The sequence below is a fragment of the Lotus japonicus genome, chromosome 3, assembly GCF_012489685.1.
Source record: "Lotus japonicus ecotype B-129 chromosome 3, LjGifu_v1.2".
NCBI lineage: Eukaryota > Viridiplantae > Streptophyta > Magnoliopsida > Fabales > Fabaceae > Lotus > Lotus japonicus.
The window spans coordinates 27,814,380-27,831,636 of record NC_080043.1 but is presented as its reverse complement, the minus strand read 5'-3'; the positions used below and the strand labels follow the sequence as shown (position 1 = coordinate 27,831,636).

At 36.8% G+C, this 17,257-nt stretch overlaps 3 protein-coding genes, 1 non-coding gene and 1 pseudogene across 4 annotated transcripts; 3 read left to right on the top strand and 2 right to left on the bottom strand.

Annotated features, from left to right (window-relative positions):
- Positions 1–399: 399 nt before the first annotated feature.
- Positions 400–6,597, bottom strand: LOC130743877 (rhomboid-like protein 15; annotated as a pseudogene).
- Positions 6,598–6,702: 105 nt separating this feature from the next.
- LOC130748791 (transcription factor bHLH117) lies at positions 6,703–7,910 on the top strand. The gene has a single exon (XM_057602039.1). It carries the CDS (start codon positions 6,782–6,784, stop codon positions 7,628–7,630), a length of 849 nt encoding a protein of 282 aa, XP_057458022.1. The 5' UTR covers positions 6,703–6,781; the 3' UTR covers positions 7,631–7,910.
- Positions 7,911–9,950: 2,040 nt separating this feature from the next.
- LOC130748144 (protein VASCULATURE COMPLEXITY AND CONNECTIVITY-like) lies at positions 9,951–11,123 on the top strand. The gene is made up of 3 exons (XM_057601303.1): positions 9,951–10,232; positions 10,359–10,561; positions 10,786–11,123. Exons 1-3 carry the CDS (start codon positions 10,134–10,136, stop codon positions 10,961–10,963), a joined length of 480 nt encoding a protein of 159 aa, XP_057457286.1. The 5' UTR covers positions 9,951–10,133; the 3' UTR covers positions 10,964–11,123.
- Positions 11,124–11,755: 632 nt separating this feature from the next.
- On the bottom strand, positions 11,756–16,355 carry LOC130743876 (formin-like protein 3). Its single transcript, XM_057596097.1, has 6 exons — positions 16,203–16,355; positions 14,991–15,615; positions 14,419–14,902; positions 14,129–14,325; positions 13,391–13,626; positions 11,756–13,235 (listed from the first exon to the last, which is right to left on the bottom strand). The coding sequence occupies exons 1-6, from the start codon at positions 16,353–16,355 to the stop codon at positions 12,360–12,362; spliced, it is 2,571 nt and encodes an 856-aa protein (XP_057452080.1). The 3' UTR covers positions 11,756–12,359.
- A 533-nt stretch (positions 16,356–16,888) lies between these two features.
- Positions 16,889–16,961, top strand: TRNAA-AGC (transfer RNA alanine (anticodon AGC)). Its single transcript has one exon. It is a non-coding gene; the product is annotated as a tRNA-Ala (tRNA).
- Positions 16,962–17,257: the final 296 nt, after the last annotated feature.

Below are 17,257 nucleotides of genomic sequence, written 5' to 3'. Positions count from 1 at the left end.
GCCCACTCATCTTTAACTTCACGAAATTGCTCTTGATTATAGAGAGCGAACTGACAATCTTCGAAATACTACAAAACAACATAAAAATAGAGTTAAGTTACAATTGGAGCTTTTAAAATCCAATGCAAACGCAGATTAAAGTTTCTTACCCTCATTGGGATCACAAGTTGATGGTGAGTGACTTCATCACATAATATCCGCAATCAACACTATTAGTCTGACAAGGGCACTGCAAAAGCAAAATAATAAAGACGACTAAATGGATGTTGTGAACTCAGATATCTCTGTAGTCTGTTCTATAGAAAACTTCATGTAAATAAATAGACATGTTTATAAACAGATCAAAAGTACAATTTATAAATGTGATTTGATATGTAAATGAATCAAGTCTAATGATAACAGCAAGAGGATATAGAAAGCAATCAAATGCAAGTTTTCTCATCTTTGTGTAGTACCAAAGCCAATTCCAGAAAGATACTTACAAGCAAGGAAGAGGCTTCAGTGGAAGAATAAAAAGATGTCCTAGGTATGAGGAAATTAAACAAGCCATATGTATCTGGAACATTAAGCAACCCAATATAAAACTTGAGGTCAATTGCTCAAATATTGGCAAAGTTAGAAAATGAAAAGAAGGGAGGCAAAAGGAGTGAAATCTGACATGCAAACCCAGATAAAATGCCACAAAGGTGTCCAAGTAGTGAGACATTTTGAATGAGAAGCTGGAATACTACCAACAAAAAGAATGAATACCTACAACATAATATGTTCAATTAGCATTATCATAAAGGGAATGATCAAGATAAAATTAATAATACAATATTATAAAAAAACCAAACTCACCACTTGGGAGGCACATTAAACAACCCAAACACACTGCAGAATCAATAGAATACGTTAGTATATTAGCAAACCCTCAAAGATTCACATTGTGCAACATAGCACATATATCAAATGTATAGTGTGTTTTAAGTAGAACAAGCAAACAAAATCATTGCAAAGGGAATAGGTCACCGAAGGTGCATTATTAAAACGGAATTTCAAGTCTCCCATTTCAGAGATAACATCAGCAAAATAATTAGCATAATCTATGAAAACTTGATAAAAATACTACTATTTCAGCATCTTGAAGTGCTGCCAAGACATCGTTTCTACCAAATTATCTGAAAGGAAAAAAGGTGATTAATATGAACAAATTAAATTGCATTTTTCAAAAGTTGTGAATTCCCAACCTCCTGGATTGACTCCACTCAGGCTAGTCTCTATAACAATCATGGAAAATACTCCTGAGAAACCAATCACACACTCATTCATGAGTTAATCAAATTTAACAAAAGGATTGTATGTCACCAGCAGTGCTAAGAGAACATGGAATATGCAACTAAAACATGTCCAAATCTACGAATAATAACCCGAGGATCAACCGATTAAAACAACTACAAGAGCCTACTGCTTCAAACAGGCAGCAATTAGTCCACTATAAGCATACCCAAACAATTATCTACATTGACTGAACAATAGTAATGGAGCTGGAAAGAAAAAGGATATACCTTGAAACCGTGACACAACAGCAGAAGGCAAGAAGCATATCTCAGTGAAGGAATCATATCCAACCAGAAGACAGACCAAGTAAATTGATCCACACACAACGACCACTGCAGAAGTGGGGAATGGAATGCTTTCCCACCATTGATTTACCCTAGTAGACACCCCAAGCAAGGAAAATAAAACAAAAGCCAGTCCTAAAAGACAATCAGAAAAACCATCCCCAAAATAAATTTGACCAGTCAAGGGGAGAGGAATGCACCAAGAGGAATGCCTTTATCTCAACGTACCTTCAAAAATAAATTTTTACTCAAGCCACCCTCTAAATTTCCAACATATTTTGCCTGAAGGAAAATGGACAACGAATCATAAAAGTAAAATAATTAAAACAATGAACATGATATACAAGATACAAGATATATTATTACTCAAAGGCTTTTTACCTGGGCTTCAACAGTCAAAACAACTAGATGCTCATACTGGGAAAATTCAATTTGAAGCTTCTGGGGAAACAAGACAAGATATATTGAAGCAATTAGTCTCAAGCAGGAAGTAACATGCATAAATAAAATTGCTGCTGAATCTAGGGGTAACTCAAATTGCATAATCAAATCAACTCAAAGAAAGATGAATTGAGAGAAAACTATTGTCTTCAATTGAGAACGAACCTGTAACCGCGTTAGAAGTTGTTCCTTTGAGAGACCCATGAGCGGCGAAATTGTGCTGGTGGCTGAATCAGAAAGGCGATGAGAGCATGAGAATAAGGATAGGAGAAGAATAAGGAATGCACGAGAAAAATTACCTTATGAGGACAGGGCAACGAACTACATGGACGAAGCGACACAAAACAAGAGCGGCATCGACGCAGCAGGAACGACGGCGGCAGCGGAAGGGACGGTGGAGGTACGAGCAAGCTTTGAGAGAGGAACTGAACTGATAAAATTAAGGGTTTGCGGTTACGGGATTGGTAAAGTTAGTGGGGCTGTAAATTAACGAAATCAGTAAGGAATAATATACATATAAATTGCTTTGAATTACCAATAAATCACTCCAGCCTAGTGGAAAAAGAGTCATAAAATTTTTAAAGGTGTATGGAACATTTCTTCCAGGATTTTCTTTTAACAGTGAATATTTACAGCGGTTTGCTAGTAAGCGCTGTAAAAAGTGGAACTTTATTATTTAAAGCGGTTTCTATACATAACCGCTGTTAAATATCGAGATTTTTACAGCGGTTCACAAAACAACCACTATAAAAGGTTGTATTCCGCTCCGTGTTTTCGTTTTTACAGCGGCTGCAACCTTAACCGCTGTAATAGGGGCGCTGTAAAAGTCCTTTTCTGGTGTAGTGAATATATCCGACGAATATTGATCGGCATCAATTTTACAAAAATATTTTATTTATAAAGAATCACAAAAACAAACGGAAAAGATAACATATTTTTGTTACCAGACACAAAACAACGAGCAAGGTCTTTTTTTTTTCAAAAGCATGCGCTACATGAAAACACATAGTTGTGCATTGCACTTTAAAATAATCTAATTAATTTGGTTACATTTGAAGTCAATTATATATATAAAATATTTGTGCATTGCACTTCATGTTAAAAGACAAAAGAAATTTCCGTAGAAAAAAAGACGAAATTTGTTTTACAATAGTACTCCACTTTTGCTATCGTGCATTATACTCGAAAGACATAAAATAAGCTTACTAATATATTAAGTAGTCAGGATTAAGTAGTCCGAAGTAAAGAGTAATAAATCTAGAAAATTCATAAAAAAAGCTTACTAATATAGGATCAATAATTTCGCAGTGAAGTGAAGCTAAACTGAAGAAACGGTAGTATAAGTAATAAATAAATTGGCTTTATCAGAATTATATTCATGATTAGCTACCTAGCTTACTAGCTCGTGGTACATGAAACGATTATGCTCTCCCTGCGTCCATGCATGCCCAAAACAAGAAATGAAAACTTGCTTCATAATAAGACAAACAAACAAAAGGACAGTACGTACAGCATCATTCAGAGGCGGTTTCCACCAACGTAGGCTGGTACAACTGCCACAGCCGCAACGGCCAGTCACTCTGCGCCACCACCATCACCATCACTCGGACCTTTGAAGATATATCCAACGAATATTGATCGCCATCAATTTTACAAAAATATTTTATTTATAAAGAATCACAAAAACAAACGGAAAATATAACATATTTTTGTTACCAGACACAAAACAATGAACAAGGTCTTTTTTTTTCAAAAGCGTGCCCTACATGGAGTGATTGATTTATGGATTGGTGGAAAAATGAATTCAACCCAAAGATTGATTTTAGTTTTTTATGTTTTATATGAAAACGAATAGGGGTGGCATTAAAATCAAATCCTTTGATATTTAGGCAGATTCTACTTAACAACAAAGGCTCTTTGAATGTGTGTGTGTGAAATGCATATGAATATGTAAGTTACTGAATTTCCTATCCCCACCACCCACAAATACATTTGACAATTTTGCTATAATTACACCACCTTCCCAGTCATTCAAGGTTGTCTGTCAAGAACAATAAACATAGGGGGCACAAACACTTTGACCATATAAAACTACATGCCAAGAAGCAACACCATGGTTTTTGCTTGGGGTTCCAAAAGTGAAGATACCCACACATAAAATTGAAGAGTTTTTTGTGCACCTTTGAAGACCGTGCAGTCGATTTTAGTTCTGAAAGCGATTAAGTTCAGAGCTACTTACCTTTTTGGAATTTTCAATTGAAACCTTGAGGGGTGAGTGTAGTTTACTCAATAATTATTCTTTCACACCTCAAAGATGAGTGGAAAGAGGTGGAGGAGAAGAGAGATAGAAATAAAATGAAAAGTAAGAGAGAGAAAATATAGGATATGATAGATGATAAGAGGAGAGAGATAAAAACAAAAATAGATGGAAATGAAGTGTATAAAAAATGAGGTATGTATATATCATTGTTGTCATATCATATCATAGGTTTTTATTTCCACCACACATGACACTCTTTTCCCACAGAATTGAAGAGTTCCTATTTACCATATGTCCATATCTAGTACAAAATCCTTTTCATTGAGAGAGCATATGCCCATATTTCAGATAATACACAACAAATTGTTCACTCTTTCTATAAATGTCTACGGTCCTCACTCCTCACGTAGTAAATATTAAATGACGATATGACCGGTTATCAAAAGAAAAAGATGGCCTCATCTCTACATATAATATATAGTTCTCATTCCTTTTCTTTCATTTATATATCAATAAAAATTTAACTCATCATTGTTTTTAGAGTAATGATACGTGTTGGTGAGATTCATTCGGCATACGCGTTTAGGAGCAATTTTCAAAACCATTGCTAAATGCAAAAGTAAAAAAAAAAGTTAGCATGAGTGTTCAACCTTTCCCAAACAAACACATTTGTTTTGAACCCCAAATAAACACATTAATTTTGTAGGAATTACGGTAATTAGTGTTTTTTTTGTTGTTGAAAGGAGGGTTAAAACCCGAACACCACACACGGATAGACCTAGGGAAGGTAACTCTCGATACATAAAAGAATTTTTAATACAATATTATAGATTGTGGCATTTGAAACCGCCATAGTCGTCCATATATGTTGGAGGGATGTAGCAACTTTCTCAAACATTATTATATTTTTACAGTTAAGAGAAATTTCAATTAAAAAATTACCAACAAGAATATCCAACATTATTGTTCTTTTTGTAAATGATAAAAAACTGCTTTTCTATCTATTTAAGTATACACTTCATGTTCATAAGACCATATACAATGGTTAAACAAAAAATGTTTTGTTTAACCCTTTTCTATCCCACTTTTTCTCTTCCCAACACTCCACATTATCTTCTCTCTCCAATTCAACAAACTTTCAACAATTACCCACTCCAATGGTTTTGTTTAACTCTCAACACCCTACCCCACCACTCACCACTCACCCTACCCCACCACTTTTTTATTTCACATTTTTATTTAATTTTATATTTTTGTTTTTATAATTACATAAAATTACAATTATCGATTTAAATTAAATTAAAACAATAAACACTTAACAATTTGTTTTTTTTTTAAATATAGACTATTAGATAGATAAATAAGATGATGAGAGAGATAATAAGAGAGTGAAAAAACTTGGTTTTTTTTTCTGTGTCCAAATCAAACGAACCAAGTCTCTATTTATAGAGAAAAAAAAAATCATGAATTTTGGTATAATTTTTTTTTCAGAAAATATTTTTTTTGATGAAATAATTTAGTTCAAAAGATAAGGAAAAACGAAATTTGAACTGACCAACCAGAGGCAGCCACATGGCAGGGGCTGCAAAATTTTTTCTCTCTCCCCTGACGCGCCTTGTCTGGGCGTGCATGACACGCGCCTGCGGTGGCCACTGGCCTCGCGCCACGTGGCACACCGCAGGCTCTTTAAACATGTTTAACATTTTCAACAAATTCACCCTCTCTCTTCCCTTTCAACCAACTTCAACAAACCATTAAACCTATTAAACACAATTCAACATAATTCAACAACACTTTCAACCATCCATTGTGGATGGTCTAAGGTCTTTATATCAATAATTTGTTCTTCTTCTTTATAATGAGAAACACACAGAGTGCAGAGAAATGAAGCAGTGAAGTGAAGCTAAACTGAAGAAACGGTAGTATAAGTAATAAATAAAATTGCTTTATCAGAATTATATTCATGATTAGCTACCTAGCTAGAAGATACTCATAGTCACACATACACCAACGCTCGTGGTACATGAAACGATCGATCATACTCCCTGCGTCCATGCCCAAAACAAGAAATGAAAACTTGCCTCATAATAAGACAAAAAAGGACAGTGTACGTGCTGCATAACACAACAGCATCATTCAGATTTCAGAGGCGGTTTCCACCAACGTAGGCTGGTACAACTGCCACAGCCGCAACGGCCAGTCACTCTGCGCCACCACCATCACCATCACTCGGACCCACCCTTGATGATCCTTTTCCATTCCCAATCGCCAATCATCATCATCATCATCCATTCCACGTGTCCCTTCTTCCAATTAATTTACTACTATTTTTCTTTTTTTTATTTATTATTATTATTATTAATTCTTCACTCACTCATTCTCACTCTTCACTCTGTGGCTGCGCTTCCTATATATATATATTAGTACTACACTACACTACCTTGCACACTCTTCATTTTCATCCTCTCTCCGATCAATGGACCCCATGTTTTCCGGCGACTCCTCCGCCTTAGACCCTATGTTTTCCGGCATCAGCCTCCACCACCTCCTCACCCTCAACCCCTCTCTCTTCCCTGACCAACAACCCAACCTCCACGCCGCCGACACCATCAACCTTCTCACCCCAAAATCCGAGTACCCCAACTTCGAAAACCACCAACAACAACAACTCTTCACTTCCTCCTACCCTGATTACCCTCCTGAACAACCCTTCAACATCTTCCCCCACTTCCAACCACCACCACCACCACATTTCCACCACCTCCCCCAACTCCACTCGCCGGAGACTCCCTACCGGAAACGCTTCCGCCATCAGGAGATAGAAACCTTCTCTCCTCCTCCTCCTCCAGCACCGGCGGTGATTCTTCAGAGCCACCTTGCCCGCCAGAGGAGGCAGAAGCTGAGCGAGAAGACACGCTGCCTGCAGAAGCTGATGCCATGGGACAAGAAGATGGACCAGGGGACCCTTCTCGAAGAGGCCTACAAGTACGTCAAATTCTTACAAGCCCAAACCTCCGTCCTTCAGTCCATGCCCACCACCACCCGTTTCGCCGCCGCCTCCGCCGGCGGCGTTTTCGGCGAGATGGAGAGGCTGAACAGGAGCCAGGCGTTGCAGATTCTGGTGAACTCGCCTGTTGCTCAAACCATGCTTTACTCAAAAGGGCTCTGTGTTTTCTCTGTTGAACAGGTTGCTTTGCTCAGAAAATTTACAGAGAGAAAGCAGCATCAGCATCAGCATCACCATTTCCATCAGAATCAGATTCAGGAGCAGGAACAGGAGCAAGAAATGTCTGATCATGATTCCTCCAAAACTTTCTTGAACTAATTAGCATTTGGGTTTCTGGGTATGAATCAAGGTGTTTCCTTTATCAAACACCAATTTTGGGTAGTGCAGTGCTTACTCTCTGTTTCTGTCAATGGCTCTAGAGAAGAATAGGGACTTTTCATCTTCCTCTGTTTTTTTTGGGTTTTGGGTTTTTCTGCTAATTAATGATCTTAATAGTGAGATAATACAGTGTAAGTATTGAAATTAATCTTGGTTTAACGGTTACAACTCATCATGTTAATTACTGTTAATTAGTGACTGATGATGACAACTTATGCTATTCCTCCTGTTATGAAGCTATCTCTTGCTAGCTTTGTTTCTATTTAGATCAATGAATCCATCAATTTCATGTTTTATCATAAAATGCAATAGAAGTATTTTATAGACTCTGCTTAAAATTATAATATGGGCTAAAGTGGATAGTTAAAAATTGACAATTAATCATATATCTGCCTAGTTTTTGAATGTAGATAGAATTAAAACATTTTATTTCTTACTGAATTGATAGAAATGTAGTGTGGACTTGATGATAATTGAATTTCAAAACGATTTTTATTGAGGAACAATTGATCTTTCCATGAAATTCTCAATTTGCTTTTTCTTATTAACACTTTTTTTCCCCAATTTCCTTCTCATTTCCCCCCTTTTGGTATTGTTAATATTTTAGGAATTTTGTATTTTTTTAATCCATGCCTGTATCTACGCGTGTTTTCAACAGGTGGTTTATCATGTAAAGGCCTGGTTTTTTTTTCATTAATTAATAAGAATAAGAATTTATGGGATTTTAGTAAATGATTTATTTATTTCCTTTTCCCTCCTTTTCCTGTTTTTGAAATCAGTCCCTAGCATGTGATGGGCTTTTAGTGGGCCGAGGTAATGAATTTGTAAAGACCCAAACTATTTCGATCTGGGTTGTTTAGTATTGGACATTCAATTATGGGTACAATGCAATCCCATGATCTATGAATGTAGGAAATATGAAACACAACCAAAAAAAGGGCATTTTTCTCTCACATTCAAATCAGTATTTGGATTATGAAGCACAATTTGAATGGAAATATTGATATTGAATCAGTAGCAACAAAAAATGAAGGAGGCAAATAGAATTTTCAAATGACAATTCCAATATATCAATGGTAGAGTGACTAGTTTTTCTGGATTGTAAACACGTACGAAGGGATAATGTTTTCAAATCTAAATTTTTCTGTAGGTACTCATTTAATGAAAATTTATGAAAAGAAAATATTAACTTTTAAATAGAGAAAAGTAATCTTTTGTCAGGAGTGTTTAGTGTCATTTACATTACGAACACCTCACTAAATATTCTTGGGCTTGAATGGTTGATGCCTTGGCTCATGTGCCCATGTGACCCATTCGATTGGTTTCTTGATTGATGGTTAAAGAAAAAGAAAGGAAAAAAAATGAAAATAACAAAACTTTTTCTATTATTTAAAGGAAAAAGTGAGGAGGGACGGTGGCCCTCTCCTCACTCTTGGAGGAAGCATCGACGTTTCGATGGGCGATGGTACTCAGGTTCAGGGGGTTAGCTTGGAAAAACTTATGTTCATAGATCTAGTAATATGGTTGCTACTAATTGGCTAGAAGTGCTGGGGACTTTGGGGATTCTGTTTGGATCAATGAAGTACCTTAGTTTTTTTGTGCCTTTAGTCATGGATGATGTAAGGGCCCCGGTTTGAGGCTCATATTTTTGCGCAAGGGGTGCCTACCTCTTACCAAGCTCTATATTACCTTCATGTTAAGTTTGATATATAAACTTTTAAAAGGCTCAATGCATAAGCAATGTGAGACTTTTAAAATACATTAACTTTTCCAATAGTATATACGTATAATGAGTGCATGATATTAATTTTGCAATGCACTTGCAGAAAATAAATTACTCCATTTGGCGTTCTTGATTTAACATTTCGTACTTTAAATAAGTGATTGTATGTTCAATTTCCAACTTTTGTGAGTGGAAAAAAACTTTTTAGCCAATCTTTTACCGCTTAGTACGCTGACGGTGGAGCAATGACTAGTACCGCAGATGTCTGCTGTAAGAATATCTTGTTTGATTCCGAAAATTTACATCCATGTATTATTAAATTTAAAAAATCATCAAATCATAATCATTTGTGCGTTCAGATAAACCTTAACCAAATCACAACCCACAACCCGCATAAACATCCTATTAACTCGAACCTAGTAAATACCTTTAGTCACGCCATTCTATGAGCTGGTTTATGCCCTGCTTTCCTTGCACCCTATCAAACGAATCCTAACACTTGATAAAAAGAAGACAGAAAGAAAAGAAGATACAAAAGCATGTTAAAGTTTAGTTTGCATAGTTGGTTTAAAACAAGCTTTTCCCACTTATCCCACTCCCTACAAATGTGCTTCTATACACTTTTTTCTACCCTTCATTCATATATAAGTGTTTCCTCCCCTAACATCTTAACCAGCATTTGGCAACAAACAAACTAGAAGCAAAGAAATTCTCCCAGAAATGCGTGGAAAAGCAAGCATTTTTCTCTGTTTCTTGATTGTAATCATGGATGTTACAGCTGGGATTCTTGGCATTGAAGCTGAAATTGCACAAAACAAGGTAACCTCAAATTTATCTTTCTATATTGCACTTAAGAAAATATATGCATATGTATGTAATTGAAAACAACTTCTATGAATGCAATGAACTCTATATTAAGTTGCAACAATTGTTTTAATCAAACAGGTTAAGCACCTGAGATTGTGGATATTTGAGTGTAGAGAACCAAGTCATAATGCTTTTATGCTTGGGTTAGGTGCAGCAGTGCTTTTGGCTCTAGCCCATGTTATACTCAATCTGATAGGTGGCTGCAATTGCCTCTGTTCTCAAGAGCTTCAAAAAGCTTCTCCCAACAGACAACTCTCAATGGCTTGCCTCATTTTAACTTGGTAAGATGCCACAAACACACAGAATATATAAGCCAATAACACATTGAGTTGTTCATTAAGTGGATTTTGCAAATATCCTTCTACAATTAATTCTGAAGTCAAAATTAATTACGGGGAGAAGCTTTTGTAAGTAGTTTCTGGGTGCCAGAATTCGACTCCGATCCATACATGTTATTTAACCTTTTGTTGGTTTCTTCTTTTGGTTGTGTTGTTGACTTGATCAGGATTGTGTTGGCTGTTGGATTGAGCATGCTGGTGATAGGGACTTCATCAAACCACAAGTCAAGAGGTTCATGTGGCTTCACACACCATCACTTCCTCTCCATTGGAGGGATTCTGTGTTTTGTTCATGGCCTGTTCTCTGTTGCTTATTACGCTTCTGCCACTGCCTCGATTAATTAGTGATTAAGAAAACATCTATTACTGGAGGCCACTTCTGCTACCTTTAGTGCTTTAGTGCTTTGGCTTTTCTAGATGTTTTGCTTTACTGAATTTGTCATGACATTCAAGTTATTTGTACTAACCAAAAAATGAAAAATAAAATGCAACCATTTTGAATGAATCTCCACTGATCCACTGATATGTGTCATTCATGACCACCATAATTCTACTATAGTTTTTTTTTTACTTCATTGCTCCATACTGGATTTGTTGTAAGTTGTAACAGTCGCCAATTGAAGGCTTTCATTACTATATATAGTATGTTAAAATGGGCTACAGACAAGGACTTTTTTGTTTTCTTTTTCCCTTATGTTCTTTTGTTCATATTTTTTAACATCATGATGGACTACTATATTAGTTTCCAACAAAGCCCTAATCATGAACATAAACCTTTTGAAGAAGGTGGGAAATCAGGCTATTTTGGGACGGGGGGGGGAGTGAATCTCTTCTATCTGATTGTATTCTACAAGATTGGCTTATTAACTCTATCTGTATATAACTCACTGGCAATGATCATCAAATATGTATATATAATTTTGATGAGTAACAATTGGTAACATCTATAGTAAACCTTCCAAAAAAGATTACAGGATGAAGAATGCTGACTTAATATAATGACTATATAGAGATGAATCTTAAAAACTACCCCAATCAGAGGAACTGTCACACTTTCCCATTGACTTAAACGTTTCAACATTAACTCATCCAAAATCTGATAAAAATCAACCAATAAGAAGAAGAAAACTGATGTTATTCAACAATAGAAACTACAATGGTTGTTGTGTAATTCGAGAGTCTCAGCATTTCTCCTAATTCCCGACAATGATGATCCCAAAGATGTTATTAGTCTAAGTCTCTCATATTTGTAACATTCTCTATCACTCTCAACTAACTCTCTCAAACTAACTAACTAAACTACTAACTAACTAAACTACTAACTAACTATGGGTACCTATCAAAACCACATCTATCCAATCAGTGGGGGCGTAAAATAAACAAACAACAAATCAATCTCTCTCCTTCCCTATAAGCACTTGTATGTAGCTGTAGGGGAGGTTGGTTACAACCTTGATCCGTGTTACCTAAGATGCAATCTTGGTTGAATCTTGATTTTCATCGCGAGATAGGTTGGAAAGAGCACCCACTTGCTGCTCACACTATGATGAGGAACATCATAGCAGACATCAGGTAACTTCCTTTGATCAAGAGTCACTCTTTAGCAGCATTGTAGCAGATACATTTCAACAAGTTAGAGGGGCTTCATTTCCTTGTCATTGTAGGCAGCAACGTACACCTGCCACTTGATGAAGTAGAATAGTAAGCTCTCAAGTCACACTTGCATAACTTCATAGGAAAGCTACGTCTGTAAGCTCCAATCATCATCATCATCTGAACTAAAGTCATGCACTCTCCGTTCTGCAATGGCCGGAAACAGTCGCTTATGCATATCAGAAGGTGAATGATGACTAGTCTCTGGTGAGGATGACACAGATGAAGCCTCTTTCTTGGCAGAAGCCTTCCTCGTCTTCATTGTTGTGTCTTTCACCTCTTTGCATACCTTGTCCAACATTATCAAGAAATCGCGAACAATCACAAACAAACGCAACCCTTCATCTTTCCCTGCATTCCCATGGAAATAATCTGCTGTGCTCTTAACCTCAGCCATTATCCTCTTCTCCTCCTCTATCAGACATGACACATCAGCTTTTGCTTTCTCCACAAAACTTGTAAGGGAATGTTGGAACTCACTCTCTTCTTGGAGATTCTTCAGATCAGTATTCAGCAAGTCTTCATTTTTTGCTAATAAATGACTAAGTTTCAACACTGCAGCTGTTAGTGCATCACCATCTATAACTGCTGCTTTTTTCACATCTTCAAGTTCACTACTTAGACCTGAAACAACCTGAAGGCCAAGGCTGCGATAGTCCTCTTCTGATTCTCCATTTGAATCCTCAATGAAATCCTCAGTTTTGATACCTGAATGGCTTCCACTTGCTTTTGCTGTTCTCACAGCTCTTTTGCCCTCATAAAGTATAATCTCCTGAACCACAAAGTGCAGTAGTGTGGTCTTGCCGTCTGTTCCTTTTACATCTGCAAGTTTCAAAAGTGTGTCGAGCCTAAATGCGTGAGCACCACCGCGGTAGGTGCCATCATTCATGCGGTTTCCAGTCTTGAGAACTGCTTCTAATAGCTTTAGGAAGAGCCTGCTTTTTCTTAGTTTGTTGAAAGAAACCTGCCAATAAAATTAGATGCAACAACCACAAAAATGAGAACCAAATTCACTTCCCTACTACTCCTTCCATTTTCACTTGCAAAAAGAGTTGGATAGCATGCAATTTAGATTGGAATTGAAAACAAAAAAGAAAATTTGTCGAATCTCACTCGCACCTCTAATGTTGAAAAACACTCCTTAATGCTTGAGGCCTCTTCTGGAAGTGTAAACATGAACAATAGAGATTCAAGACGTTTGAAAGCTAATGGAATATCAACCAAGGCCTTGAGAAACCTCTCTGCAGGCCCAAGTTGAGAGAGGTCGCCCGTGAATAACCTTAGCTTCTGTTCCTCGTCTGTCGTTGGCGCCATCTTCAATAATGTCTGGATGAGCTCAACAGGAATCTCACTACCTGATACAATCAACATATTGCAAGTAATTCACACTGATATGCAAATAATAATCTAGAAACATGCTAAAAATTTATAGTTGCCTTTGATTTTTCATTTTTTTGAATGCGAAAATTGGTGAAGCAGAACCATAATTGCAAAAATTTAGAATTCCTTTCGTTTCATAGTTCAATGTACAAAATGTAAGCCCTAACGCATTCACCAAACCGTAATCAGGGCAAGAGTTTACAATGTCCTCACTCCTCAGTACAGATAGAAGAAAGAACAAAGCACTAATTCTTGGTGTCATGAACACACATATGTCTAACGAACAGCATCATATAATACTAAATGACATGAAATGAGTTCAAAATCTCAACAGAAACTAATAACTATACACTTACAGAGAAAATTCAACTTAACTGGAGCTACACTATCATTGTTAGTCACGAATTCCTTATACTTTGGATTAAAATGTCCTTCCTTGGTATCCCTAGATAAACACACCCACACTCACAGAGTTACCTTCTTTTAGGGCGTCAATAACTACTTCTGGTGTCACATTTAAAGCACGTAAAAGAATTGATAAATTTTGTGCTTTCTTGGGGTCAATAATCTGAATGTACTGAACAGAAGATTCCACAAATGGAGATTCTTTTCTTCTTTCATTTCTGTTCTGGTTGGCACAGCCAAATAAGGATTCTATCTTTTCTTCACTGAACCTGGGATGTTGTCATAAAAATTAGCAATCATAAATGTACATTTTTCTGATTTTGAATGGAAGCATTGATTCTGATAGGCTTAAGTATTCTTACTGGAATGACCCTGCTCTGATCTCATGCCAGACCATTGCTTGATCAGGATTTGCAGCAACCTTATCCCAGAAAAATGGCTTCAGTTTCGGTTTTGGAGCATCGGATTCAGCACCCTCACCAGAACGTAGTGGTCCTAAAGGTGAAGGTTGATATCTCCCTGCCACTGGTTTGGGAGGAGCAGGTGGAGGCTGAGCTACTTTTGGAGGAGGTGGGGGCTGAGCTACTTTTGGAGGAGGTGGAGGCTGAGGCCTAGGACCAGGTGGCGGTGGCGGTCGTGGAGGCTCCGGGGCTGATCTTCCCGGAGGAGGTTTTAATATTGACAACTGTACTTGTCCCTTGTCATCTGATGATGTTATCTCATCCATTGAGGCATTGCGGTCTTCAGACTTAATGGACAAATTCCTAACAAGAGTAGGGTTCTTTCCATAGTTAATCCCAGCTTCTTGCATATCAGAATTTTCCAAACCAACAGACTTTTCTGAACCTGAAATAAAAGGAAAGAAGGACCCTTTTAAACTTTGATGTTACACTGCCTCAATAGGTTAATATCGAAAAACTAGACATAGACATACCATTAGACAAATCACTTGAGCTTACTATGAGTAAATCCCTGTCACCTTTGTCAACTCTTTTCCTCCTCCTGACCTCAAAATAGCAGAGGAGCAAGCCTATTAAGATTATAAGTCCTGATGCAGCAGCAGCAATAATAAGTGCTTTCTTTTGTTTGTTATTATCATGCTGGGGATCAACTGGTGGAGAAGGAGGAGGTGGTGGAGATGGCACAAAAAAGTCTTGAATGAGTGGGTCATACGGAAGCTTTGGACTTGGAGGTGGAGAATTGGCTGCTGGTGATGATGGAACAAAATTAGAACCTGATGGTGGTGTCTCGGAGAGCAAATATCTATGACCACTTGCTAAACCAAAGAGTGACATATAATGCTTCTTCAGCCTATTTCTCTGCTCTTCTGAAACAGGAGTAGGAGGATTCTTGTTTCTCATGCAATCCAAAAAGTATTGCTTCATATGGGGTGGCAGATATTTAGCTGCTTCATTTATATCATTTTCTATTGAAAGAGTTGATATATCTGCCAATAGATGCAAGTCACCACTTTCATCCAATAGATGCAAGTCAAAATCTTTACTATCATTATTCCTCTCTATCAATTCTTTCCTGCAATGTTTCCACACCTGCTCTGCCTATGTCAAACAATTCAATGAATGCAATTCAGCAGACAACAAAGTGATAACGAAAGCGACATATTGGATGTTATGATCAAATTCGTTTTTCTCAAAATCAATTATGACACATAGAAACTACGCACAAATGCTTCACACTATAACTGATTTCGACTTTAGAATCAATTGTAGAAGGATTTCCAGAGAGGCACATAACTGGGCAAGTTCAAGGTGTTCTTCACTACAGATTGTTCCTAGCTAGGCATGTTTTTGTTAGATCAAGGTGCTCAAGAACCTCATTTAATTTTTTGAGCTCACGATAAAATTGGTTGTTAATGACCATTTATGTATCAAAAATAGTTATTTGATAAATTATAGTAGACTTGAATAATTCACACTGAATTGATCCTAGACCTTCTCTGCTATACATTGTTTAAAGCAGTTTCTCTGCAACCTAGACAACAATAACTTGTACATCACTAAGCAGAAGAATAAAAGCAGTCAAACTATAAAAATAAAAATAAACAAAAAAAGAACCATTTTGATAAATTTATAGCAGTCTATTCCATATGCATTTGGAATACTGATCAAAATCATGAATTAGATACCTTTTTTCTGTCGAGATGAAGGGAAGATGAGAAAGCAGCATGATCTGTATAAAATTCCTCAGCTTTCCATCTCTTCCCATCTGAGCCCCTTTCAGCCAAGGCACAAAGAAGAATTACAAGAACAACGGCATAACTAGGTCTTGTCAATTCCATTCCTTGTAAATTCACCAACAAAAATGCATGATCCCCTTTTCATCTCATTGAACTTGAAAATCCTTCTAATTCACCAACACATGCATGCACCACCTTATCAAAGAGCCATTAATTAGCTTTCAAATAATTGTCACTAAGCCTATAACAATATCCACATTTGCTAATTGTTCAACTTGTCAACAAAAATTGGAACTCTCTCTCAATTTTACAAACGCAGAATCAGAATGGTATGAGGCAAATCCAAATGTTTCAGAATAATCCAAAATTTGATTCGGGTAGAGTAACGTATGATTTGCTATGTGATTAAACTGATGATGTTGCAACGGAAGGCGAAGAACCAATCAAATTTAACGTGTGGGAGACCAGAAAAGGAACCAATTCATGCAATTGATATAATTATAACGTCAAGAAATTTGTTTTGTTGAAACATCGATTTTGGTTTGGAAATATAGCATATAAACAAAACAATATAAAATATAGAATATTTTGGTAGAAAACAATAATATATTTGTATAACGAAAACATATCAACATGGGGATGTAGCTCAGATGGTAGAGCGCTCGCTTAGCATGCGAGAGGTACGGGGATCGATACCCCGCATCTCCACATTTCAGTTTTTTCACAAATATTTTCCCCTTTTTCAACCTTACTTCCTCTGAACTTGTTTGGGCCATAAAGTAAAGCTGGGAAAAGCGATTCTTATCCGTTGCTTCTACTTTATGAATCTTATCATGCTAGTCTCTAATTTTCTCGATCAACCATGGATAGATTACAAGTTTGTCTAAACTTTTTATGTTCCTGTCATTTAGCACTTACTTAGTTGCAATGAAAAATTAATTTATACTATCACCATTCATTACCATTATTTGGTTCAGTTTGCAAAAGCTGTGCTGAATTGTAGA